General features: G+C 41.2%; 1 protein-coding gene across 6 annotated transcripts in view; it reads left to right on the top strand.

The window, feature by feature from the left end:
• MGAT5 (alpha-1,6-mannosylglycoprotein 6-beta-N-acetylglucosaminyltransferase) overlaps nt 1–12,042 on the top strand; it is a 112,024-nt gene that overhangs the window by 90,870 nt on the left and 9,112 nt on the right. For all 6 annotated transcript variants that reach the window (XM_063161621.1, XM_063161619.1, XM_063161620.1 and 3 more), the window contains 3 exons: nt 6,510–6,656; nt 9,284–9,400; nt 10,165–10,239. In XM_063161621.1, coding sequence (XP_063017691.1) covers nt 6,510–6,656; nt 9,284–9,400; nt 10,165–10,239 — 339 coding nt within the window. The remainder of the gene's footprint in view (nt 1–6,509; nt 6,657–9,283; nt 9,401–10,164; nt 10,240–12,042) is intronic.

Here is a 12,042-nt window from a genome sequence, read left to right as displayed (position 1 = left end):
TGTGTTAATCATAATGTGGGAAGAATATTGACCTTGTAATAACCCCCAAGCATGAGCAGTGACTACCTCCTAAAAAAACATGTGTTCTATTCACTGAAATAGTAAAATAAGCAAATGGACTTACTGTAGAATTACTGAAGTCCCTATACAAGTGCCTGTTCATAATAATAGTTATGTTTAACCAAGCCTTTCTCTAATTTTTTATCATCCATCTTGCATGTATCACATTAAAAAGCTTGCTTTTCAGTATTAACTAGATACCTAGTTGTTATTGGTTATATTTGCTGTGCTCTAAGATGCAGTGTAAAGACACATTTAATTTAGGACAAATTCACGCTGATACCTATGTGTTGCACAGTTTAGTTGTATGGATTTTGTGACACAGGAGGGAGCAGACTACTTCCACTCACATTTTGAGCAGTAATTGCAGCATCAGATAGAAGAGACTGTGTTGGGATTATGAAGTGCTCCTGAGATAGTAAATTGCTTATTTTTCACCAAAAGTATCTGGTGAAAAGCATGGATCTGTGCTGTACTGTTGTCAGAGTCCTAGAGCATTTTCGATTTTAATGATTTTTATTCTGTTGTTGTGCATTGGTTATGGTTGGTTTTTTTCCTTCATAACATTGGGGAAAATAATTTTGAGAATTTGCTGCATTTCTTAGTAGATGGCACTGAGCAAATCATTGATATGTTTCAGAACCCTGTATCAGGAAGTCAGGGTTTTAAAAATTACATTTGCAAGCAGTATTTTTATATGGCTCTTCTGAACTTTTGTTAACAGGTTTGCAAATGACAAAAGCTGTTTTCCTTTTAAGGAAATTATTTCTTTAGGATACAGCCAGCCTAACAAAACTTTGCCCTGATGATAAGCTGTTAATAGTCCATCTGCTGCTCCTAATACATAAGTATTGTCATGGAAATGAGAATGCAATGTATTTCTAATTTTGCAACGAAATGAAATTAAATATGGCTTATTGCATCATGCATTCTGCTTATTATTCCTGTCTAATACAGTTTCAATGTATCTAATTGAACAGAAAAAGTAAAACAGCAGCATGCTGGGATTGAAAGTGGAAACTGAGATCTCCCATCTCATTTTTGGACATTTCAGTTGGAGAAGGATTGGGGTGGGTGGGTTTTTGTTTTGTTTTGTTTTTTTGCTGGCTGATGCATTGTATCTCATAGGTACACTGGCTGTTCTGCCTCAGCATATGGTTACCTGTCAGTGTTGATCAACAGACACACTTGCTCCAAGTGCTCTTGCTGCCTGCATATTCACATTTCCAGATTTTGATCCCTTTAAGAGGCAACACTTGAGCACAGCTTAGTACAAAACACTGCTCACCTGTCACCAGAGGCCATCTGCTGCCTGTGTGGGTCAGTTGTGTTTATATCAGCTGGATCATGGGTTGCATTGCTAAAATAAGTGCAGGTTTCTCACAAAAATCAAGGTGACTTGAACAGGAGCTTTGTGCCTGCAGGAGCCCCATGTGTGTGTGCACGTGCATGCAGGGATGTTCAAGGACACTTTGTAATCATAATCACTTTATTCACTAAAGTCAGAGTCCTGTAATGAATTAAGTTGTGGGGTTTTGTCACAGACTGTGCCTGTGCTGCAGGTGTGTGAATAATCAGGGCCATAACTCCAGGCTGGGAACATCTGTGGGTGCAATGCTCATCTGGAGCATCATGGGGAGACAGCAACCTTTGTCCTTAAGCTTCCAGAAACCTTCAGATGTGTTGAGACCATGGACAGGAATTGTCTGTTTTGGTTGTGATTTCAGCACTGTGTTAGCAGGTTTTTGTTAGGTCAGCTGACAAATGTTCTGGCTTTCAGAAAGGGAGAGCTAAATAATAATTTACAAATCACATGGTTCAGCCTAGTCAGAAGTGTCAGCTTATGGTGCAGTGCTTCACTTTGTCCTTAGACAGCAAAACACCAGTAGGTGAGGGCTCAGTCCTGTGATTCCTAATCAGAGCTTTGCATTCCCAAAGTGTCTTTGGTCCCTGCAGTAGCTGGCAGGACAGAGTTATTCCGGGCAGTGTGCAGCTGCCATTTCCTTCTGTGTGCGCTGTAAAGCAGCACATCTCAGAGGGAGGGAGCTCTGCAGGCAGGAGGGGCTGCTTGAGATTCACCATGGCTGCTTCAGCTGTGTGGAGCATGACAAAAAGGAGCCATGTCTGCAGTTCCTAATGGGGAGATGTGGAGCCATTCATCACGGTGGAGGAGAATGGGGTAGGCGAGCTGGCAGCCTTCCTTCCAGCTCCAGGGCTGCCTGCCAAGTGGGCAGCTGGAGCACTTGGCCCAGGCTCCCTTGGAGGAACCAGTGTTGAATTCTTGAGAAGTATTTCTCCTTTTGAGAAAGTTTCAGATGCAACTTTTTCCTTTGAGTCACTGTGAATTTTTCAGAGAGTTCAAATTCTTTTACTAAGTGGATTTTACCATTTCTGTATGATTAATAAAAGCAGGAGCAACACCCTTACACAGACACAGGCAAACAAACTTTTTTTTCATATTGCCTTTTGTGAAGGAATATATATTTAAACCTCGTAAAATCAGCTGAAAAGATGTTTACCTAGTGATTTTATTCTCAAGTTGTTTGAATCACAAAAGGATTGACTTTTGCAGAAAGTATTTTGTATTGATGAGAAGAATAATTATATAACAAGATAGTTAACCTTTGCTATACTCCTCTTTCTTGAGTTTAGAAGAGAATATATAAGTTGAATAAGGAGGCATATTAAAGTTGTGATAAACCTACCAACCTGACAGAATAAATTGAATAAAGTGCAGGAATGCTAGAAAAGGGAGAGGAGAAGATAAACACTCCTCTGCATGAAACTAGAGCATTTGCTCTCTGAAATATGAAAATTTTTCTTAACTGTTCAGCTAGTCATAATTACAGTCAGGGAAGTAAAGCATTCAATCCTTATTTTATACTTTTGGCTATAATTTAGGAAGACTGTTTACTTACTTATGTTAATATAGTAGTCTGATGTGGTGCTGTAAACTCCACCAAAAAAAAACCCAAAAAAAAGATACTGCTTTTCATGAGAGGGGTTGTGAGTCACTTTTTATGTCAGAGATGTCTCCACTTAACTACTGCACTGTGAGAGGACCCCTTACATTACATCAAGAAGAGTGGTTGGTGTGATGCTGGGTGGCCAGCTCAAAAGTCTGACATTCCAAACCAGAGGTTCAGTTTATTACAAAGGTGGAGTAGGTTCCTGAGGAGCCTTTGTTATGGAAACCAAACTATTAAGGGTTTCAACTTTACTCAAGTTGAGCCAGTGGTGTTGCAGACACAAATCCCCTTCTCTGCTCCGTGCAGACCTACAGGCACAGACACACTGGGGCAGCAGACCTTGCTAAAAAGGAATAGGTTAAAGTAAGAAAACAACCCCACGTTGCTGCTTCCATGATCATTCTATTTCTGTTTTTCTTGGCAGTTATCTCTTTTAGATAGACTTTTACAGTGCAGCTTCCTTCTGGCAATCACCATGTTCTGTGGGGTGTCAGTGTGCAGAGCCAGCTGCGCCGTGTGCCCACTTAGAGTTGTCTAAGAAAAATAATGGCTTTTGCTTTCAGAAACATTGCAAAGGTGAGAAAAATGCTCAAAAACGGATTATGACTTTTTTCCAAGCACTAATCAACCAGTAAAGCATAAAGCAATCTCCTCTGCATAGCAGTTCTGCTGGTGAGATCTGGACTAATATTTTTTAGCCAGGTGTTCCCACTGTGGTGTTACCAACACAGTCACATTTGGAGTTTTGCAATGTGGATCTTCAGCCCAAGGGTGCAGGTGCCCTCCCATGGCGGGCTGGGTTACCAGACCTGCATCTGATGAGAAATTACCCTGAGAGCCAAATCAGCACCTGCAGTGTTGGAGGCAACAGTGAACATCACAAATTAGGGCAAGCACAGCCTGGTGTAAATCTTCACTCTGTGGGACAGGGCCTTGTCTTCCCCACAGCCTCAAATCTATTGAGGATGATGTTTGCTTCACTGGTACCTGAAAATGGGTGACTGTTATGTCTACTTTTTTCTTTTTTTCATTTCTTTTTCAGTTAGTGACTTGCAGTATTTGCTGCATACTCTTAGGAAGTACCTTGACAGATTGTTTTAGCCTTTCTGGAAATAGCAAACTGCATGTAATTCAAAGGATTAACAAATGAGAGCATTGTGAGTTACAGAAAAGGCCTGTGTTCTCTAATACTTGCTCTTTTAATCATAATAAATGTGAGGCATGTAAGATATTTCTGTTTTGCTCTTTATACCAGATAAAAATACTGACTCCCTAAGCAAGGAAAGTTAATCACAGAGAGACTCACAGAATGGTTTGAGCTGAAATGGACCTTGAAGATCATCTAGTTCCACCCCCTGCCATGGGCAAGGACAGTTTATAAGGGACAACTTTTTGGAGAAGGGTCTGGACTGAGTTTGGGAATTTCAGCTGGTTTGATGATGGTGTGCTGGAGGGTGATAGAAGGGCTGAAAGAAGGATTTGAGGGGCTGCAGGCAGCTGTGAGGCAGGCTGCAGGCTCAGGCCACCAGGCAGCACACACACACACACACCCCCTTTTCTATGGATCAGACACATCCTTCTTTCTTCCTTCCTTCAAAGGAACAGTGCTGCTTAGAGGTGAGGCTGGAAAATGGATGGGAAACAGGTGGTAAGCTATTTATTATAGATTAAGTGATGGCAGTGCTCTCAGTGCTGTCAAAACACAAACCCATGTTTCTTTTCCCATGCAGCTTCCTCCCAAATAAATGGACCAGTCAGACACAGAACTCAGCAGTGCACAGCAGCAGTTTATTAAAAAAGTGCAAAACTAAGCAAACAACCCAGCATTCCCTACATAGCAGACAAACACAGGATCATAGGAGAAATTAATACTTCAGATAGGTTTAATTGCTGGTTCTCAGCTGGTTTTCTGCCTGAACTAAGGAGTAGCTTAAATAAATAATATTTTATGTGCAGCCTGCATTAAATGGTTTCATGTCCTTAATTCATTGTTATCAGCAGATTACCTTTTTGTAAATTCCTTCTTTTGAGATTATATGTAGTATGCATTTCTCTGACTGAAAAGTGGTATTTTATGCCATATATAAAACCAGAATTTAAATAATTTGTCTTTAGTAGAAATAGCTTCTGGATCTTTTTATTATCAGCCACTAGACAGTTTCTCTAAGATTTAAATCAGTGAGAGAGTTGAGAAACTTTTTGCCACTTCTTTAACCTGAATATTGAGAACTGAAATTAGAATATTCCGCTCCATGCAGTGCAAATTGCATGTCCCCAGCTATGCTGAGAAGTGTTAACTTGCTTTTCTAAAATGAGCCAGCTCTGAATTTATGCTGTTGTTGCCATGGGTTGGGGAGGATTGATGCTGCAATGCCTCTGCACGACAGGGCTGACTACAGCTTTATGCATCAGTGTTAGCATCAGCTCCTGGGAAGAGCCTGCAGCTGTGAATGTTCTGGGATTCATTTCTGTGTTGCACAAGATTTAATGCAGAATAGTGTGCCTTGACCTCCTTGAATATGTGTCCTGATTGCATGACTCTCACAGTTATGAAGGTTGTGCTTTATTTTCCTGATAAAAGCAGTAGATCTATATAGATATATATATATATACACATATTGTTATGCAGCAGTACTGAGAAATTGCTGTTCCAACTCAGAGCTTGTAGTTCTCCCATTATACACAAACATTCAGATGAAGAATCGTATATACAAACATTCAGATGAAGAATTTAATCCTATATTTAATTCCGGAGGTTTCATTATGTTTGGGCAGGCAAAGGGGGTCAAGATTTTTTTAGACTACTCAGAAAAAAAAATTATTCTATTTTCAGTGGAGCAGAGCAGTGCCTTTTCTGGAGCACCTGGAATCTCAGCTGGTGCAGGAAAAGCTTTGGGATGGATTTTTGCTCTGGTTTCCCTTGGAGCCATTGAACCCTCTGAAGGTTGAACCCTCTGAAGCCCCTGCAGGCTCTCGCTGCCTCGGTGCAGTGTCGTGAGCTGCTGTTTGCTGCCACCTACCGTTTTAATTAGGGGCCTTAATTAGTGTACCAGGAGCGTGTTGTGGTGGCGAAGCCAGAGGCTTGGCTGGTTTGGGAATCAGGAAAACACTGGTGCAGCTGTTCCTGGAGATTGCTGCTTTGGAGCCTGTGCCTGCAGGAAAGCCCCAGCAGCTCCACTTCCACACCAAGAAAACCACCAATTTTTCCCCCCACCCCAAAAAAAGCCCTAAAAGGGTCTGTTGTTTTCTCAGCTCCATGAAAAACCACCTCAGCTCATTACAGGTGATGATTGTCAAATGTGTTTTGCAGGACATTCCATTACTGCTTGGGCGAGCTGCTGAATTTCTCCCATTTTCTTCTTAGCATTGCATTTTCTTCAGGCTGGTACCTTTAGAATGTGGTTTTGTTTGTTTTTAGCTAGCTCTTAGCTTTTTAGGGAATAACAAAAATTAAAATATCTCTTGTTTTGTATTTTTCAGCTGTTTGTTGGTCTTGGATTTCCATACGAAGGGCCTGCTCCCTTGGAGGCTATTGCAAATGGATGTGCTTTCCTAAATTTAAGATTTAACCCACCAAAAAGTAGCAAAAACACTGATTTTTTCAAAGGCAAACCTACACTCCGAGAGGTAAGCTCTATCAATATTGATAATTTTTTTTATTGAAAATTCTTGTGGGTTTCCTTTTAATAACAGAATGTAAGAGAAATTGCATTAATGTTCAAGTTTTATTGCCAGAGGTGTTCAATTGCATTTTTCTTTAATCATTGGTGGGAGTATCAGTCCTTACTTTTGTAGGACAATTAAAATGGTGTTGTTAGCACACTTCAATCTTTACCTCTAGGTTTGCTTTAGGTACATTCTGCTACTTCTTATTGAGACATGATAAACTGAAGTTTCTCTTGGAAACCTGATGTTCTGCCCAGGAACAGATCGTGTTATTTTGACACCATTTGAAAGTGTTTTTATTTTGTTGAAGAAACAGACATTGCAGGGTACTGTGCAGGAAGTAAATAGGTGTTTAAGCAAATTATGAAAAGGACATTTGTGGGTGGTTATGTGTGTTTTGGGATTTATTTTTTTTTTCCTTCAGAAAAGACCAGTTCAGGCACTGTTGAGTTAAGGTATTAATGGTCACCCACCGTGGTTGTGGGTAAATTCTGAAGACTTTTGCAGAACTGACTCTTGAAGAAAACAGGAAAACCAAACTCCAAGCTTTTAAAACAGTCAGTGTGTTTAGGCTCTAGTGAGAGAAGACTGAAACTAAGTAAACTAACCCCTCATCCTGGCACTGACTTTGGAACATTTTTTGTTTATTCAGTGTAGGTAAAATTCAGCCTGTACTTGTAAACATTTAATAGTCACAGAACCATTTCTGACATCAGCACTCACATCTGTGGCCATGCCTTGCTCATAGGTGTATGTACATATATTCTTTATGTATTTACATCATGGGAAAGCTGTCAGGTACCATGCAGATGATTCAGGTTATGCTTGGACCATATAAATTGTATCCTGAGCAGCACCAGCTGGTTAATAACCAGAGGACAGTTTCCCATTTTCAATCAGGAACTTAAAAAAAATTCTTTATAAGTTTGTGATCCACAACTGTAATTGCCTCTTGTTATACACTGAATTCATGTCCTGTACAAGCTGAAGCTTGCCCCTTCTCTGTCTGTGTTGCTAACAAAGGAGACAGCAATAAGGGAATAAAAACCTCTTTAAACTTTCTCCTTGACACCTTTCATGACTTTTCTTCTGTGAGTCCCTCAGTTTTTGTGTCATTTCCAGTGTGCCCAAAGACCATAACTGGTCAGGCTCAGGTAAATAATCTGAACCCATCTAAGAGCTTTGTGGGAATTTCAGGGCTTGGAATGCCATGATAAATCCTGATGGCATGTGTCAGCACTAACAGAAATGCTGTGTGCCTGACTTGTACAGAAAAATAATCCTTATTGACTGCTCAAGTTCTAAGAACATCATATTTATCCATACATTGCTGCCTTCACATGCCCTGCTGACCTCTCCTGAGAGTAACATTTTCTCTGACTGCTCTTCACAGCTGCATTTAGACTCCATTGCCAGTAATCCAGGTGCTGGTTCTTTGGGATTAAAAAACCCTTAAATGCTTCTCTCCATTCTTAAAGTGCTAAAGAAGAACAAAAGGAGCTTGTGTTCTGTGACATGATTATCCAGACAAGAATTTGAGATGAAGTCTCCCTTTCTGGTTTTGTAAAGTAACCTTTGCAAGTTGCTGTTCTCCACAAGTAAAATGCAATGGCTACTTTTAATAGGTTTTTTTATAATGAATGCAACAGTTTCTGGCAGATCAGAGGAAAAGATCAAGTACAGTGTATCTCTTAGTGCAGGAGAAGGTTCTTCCCCACAGACACTGCTTCCTGCTTCACATCTTCTGCAACCTCTTTTTATCCTAACTACAGCATAGATTGGCAGCTGTATAAACACTGCTTATAAACAACCTATCCTGTGGGGGTTTTGGTATTTATTGAAAAATGCAGGTTTTTTTCTGAGGCTGCTGTGAACCACTTCTCTCTTCTGTAGCTTTTGCTCCCTTTTGTGTGTTCATGTGCATGTTCTCAGTCCTGGGTGACCAGTCACAAAAAATACTTATTGAGCTGTCCTGCTAATTCTAAAAGCAACTCTGATATAGCATTTCTTAGTTACCCTCTTGGGCATTCATTGATATTGTTTTCTGACCAAGTGGTGAGTCAAATATTGGTTATCACTCTTGGTGAGGTCACCTTACTCTTCTCTCAATCATGAGAGTCAGCATTCATCCCTGGTTTTTAAAATTATTCTTTCTTCACTGTTGCTCTCAGAACTGTGGAAATGTTTGCCATTTGAAGGATGCAGGGTGAGGATGACATCTCTGTCAGCCAGCCATGCAGGTCTAAGCAGGACTTGTGGCAGTGAGAGGCTGTGAAGCAGGAGGGTGGCACTGTGGGGAAGCAGGGTCGTGCTTTAATTTCAGTAAACATCAAGTCTTCTGTGGTGTGGGTCTTTGTGAGGATTGAAGCCACAAATCAGAGGTGCACATATCTGACTTGTGATCTGTGTTATCTGATTTTCAGTTTTCCAACTAAATTCACACTCTAAATTTAAAGAGAAAATCTGAAAAGTAACTCAGAAGGAATGATGCTGACTGTTGTGTCCTAACTGATTAATCCGAGTCTAATTAAGAGAGTGAGAGGCAAGGATATCTTTACACATTAATTCTTTCCAATTTCTTCTTTCAGTTGACCTCTCAGCATCCCTATGCTGAAGTTTACATTGGGAAGCCCCATGTGTGGACTGTGGACATCAATGATCTTTCTGAGGTTGAGAAGGCCGTGAAATCAATTTTGAATCAAAAGGTGAGAAATGTGTCTTCAATTTGCTGTCAGTACTTGAGTGTGGAGTGTGTACTGCACATACAGTGCTTCCTAATGTTAGTCTAGTGAGTGCTGCATTTTGGTAGGATATTGAAGAAAAAAATCATTATTCCATATCTATGCTATTGAAATTCTCATGTTTTAGTACTGGATATGTCTGGTTCTTGAAAAAAATGAGTGGGTGAATTTGTATAGAAATGAGAATTTCACATGTGAATTATACAGCAATCTGTGTTTTCTGTGCATTCAGTGAGGGAGTTTCATTGTTGATTCTTGGAGCATTGCAGGCTCTGCCCTGCTCCACTCTGAGTCTGTAGCCCTGAGATTCCCACAGAAGTGCTTGTGCACTTTCAGTGAGGAATGGCAATGAGGGCACTTCAAGGGGGGAAGAGTAGGAAGGAATTTTCAAAGGTTTCACATTCTGTTTTGTCACTTCAACTTCAAAACTAAAACTTAGTTAAAACAGGAGCTCTGGAATCCCAGAGGGTCTCAGGCTAGCCTTACATCTGCCACTTTGCAGTGTACCCTGATTTTCCAAAAGGATAGGCATGGAGCAATTCTTACTGCCTTTAAAGAGAAAAATCAGCTAAAACTGCTGATGGTTTTGTAAACTTATTTTTTAATGAGTTTATTAGTACTTTTTGTTTCTATAATGGAGTATTTGGACCAGAAGCTGCTGCCACAGAGTACAAAATGAAGTTGCTTGAAACAAAAACCCCTCTGACCTTAACACACTGTCTCCACAGATTGACCCTTATTTGCCCTATGAATTTACCTGTGAGGGAATGCTTCAGAGGATGAATGCCTTTATTGAAAAACAGGTATGAACTTCTCTTTTGGATGACTCTTGGATTATGCTGGAGAGGGAGAACCATCTCCATTTTAAAGCTTCTCAGTGTTGCTGCTGTCCAAGTAGGAATTGTAGCTGTGCAGACCATGGCATTATATGAAAGCAGAAAGGCAAAGCAATTTTTCAGTGTGTATGTGACTTATTTAGCTGTGTACACACATAAAAGCTTTGGATCAAGAAGGATCACTTAAATACAGAGGTACTTTTGGATGGAATTGCAGTCTCTGGGCAGAATTGCAGCCTCTGGGCAGATTTTTCAAGTATTTAGTTTTAATCAATAAAGATTTAAATGGTTTGGAACCCAGTTACTTAAAGGACTGTTGGTCCCTGGGCATTTCTGGCAGCTGAGAGCAGCAGAAGATGTTCAGTTGAGTAATAAACTGCAGGGATTTACATGGGATCCTGGTTTCTAGAAATTGTGTGTTTGCTTGGACCTCTGCCCAAGCCAGATCTGTTGCAGTAGCCAGCTCTGCCTTTTGTTCTGGCTGCTGCAGAGCAGAGATAGGAATAACCTTTATCTCTGACGTGTCATTTAATTGCCAGCATTTCTTTCAAGGGCGCTGGACATCTGTCTGCCCTTGTGGTTTTGAAGGTGGGTGCTTTTAAAGACAGTCCTAAAGAATAACACAGCTCCAGGTCAGGAGCGCAGTTAACACAGCAGAGCTATTCCCACTTTCCTGCCAATAAACACTTTAAGCTTTTTGCTCCTGTATTGATGACAAAACCTGTAAAAGTATCACTGCTTTTGATTATTCTACCCAAGTTAAAATTGGGAGTTTTTGTAAATCAAGAAGAAATGGAGCTCAATGTAAGGGAGAAAAAGACAAGAGATGGCACCTGTGTCTGAAACCTGTGTCTTCCCTCTGGCCCTCTCCCAAGGGCTAAGCCCTCCCTTGTGCTTCTCAGAAATCCACAGAATATTGTAATTTGTAATTTTGTTCATTGCTTTGACTAATTGTCAAAAGCTGGTGGTGTTTCACAGCTCCCAGGATGCTCGAGAACAATTTTTAGCTGCATGTACTTAGCACTTTGCCTAATTATCATGTCAGATGAACCAAAAATAAAAAGCAAAAATAGAGATTGAGACTTATTTTGATGAGTTTGTGGTGAAGGCAGGAAGAACAGAGAAAGCAGCACAAGCTTGAAATGGGAACAAAGATGCTGGAATAAAGAATTGGTTAAATAAAAATGGTTAAATAAAGTTAAATAAAAATTGGTTAAATAAAGATGCTGGAATAAACCACTGGTTCAGTGGTTGTGTGGTTGCCCATGGCAGTGGGGTCTTCAGGGGATGTTTGAGTGTGCAGAGATGGGGCCAGATACCCTGGGCAGCTGGTCACTCCATGGACAGTGGAACTGGAGCATTTAAAGGTGCCCAGAGTTCCCCTCTGGGGCCTTGGCAGAGGGTCAGGAGGGAGGACAACGTTCCCAAGAAAGGTTTGGTGGCCTCCCTGTCCCTTCAGACCCAGCAGCTGGGCTGAAGGCCTGAATGGTGTGAGGTCAGAGAGCTGCTGTGGGCTGCGGCTGCACACCCAGCAGTGCCTCCTTCAGCTGCCCTAAGCCAGCCTGGTGTCCAAGCTGCTCCATCCTGGCAAAACCCTGCCCTGCTGGGTCACAGCATCCCTGCTGGGCCCATCCCTGCTCCTGTTTGCTCTGTGGCTGCACACACACTCGTGTCTGCTCGGCAAGGCAGCAGCAGGGGCTGGGGAGCAGAGGGAGGAGGGATTGCTTCAGTTTTGGCACTGGCATCAAAGGAGCAGCCAGGCAAGCGTGG

Source organism: Melospiza melodia, chromosome 8 (genome assembly GCF_035770615.1).
Source record: "Melospiza melodia melodia isolate bMelMel2 chromosome 8, bMelMel2.pri, whole genome shotgun sequence".
NCBI classification, from domain to species: domain Eukaryota; kingdom Metazoa; phylum Chordata; class Aves; order Passeriformes; family Passerellidae; genus Melospiza; species Melospiza melodia.
Note: the sequence above shows the minus strand (reverse complement) of the source record. Positions and strands in the feature narration are given on the sequence as shown.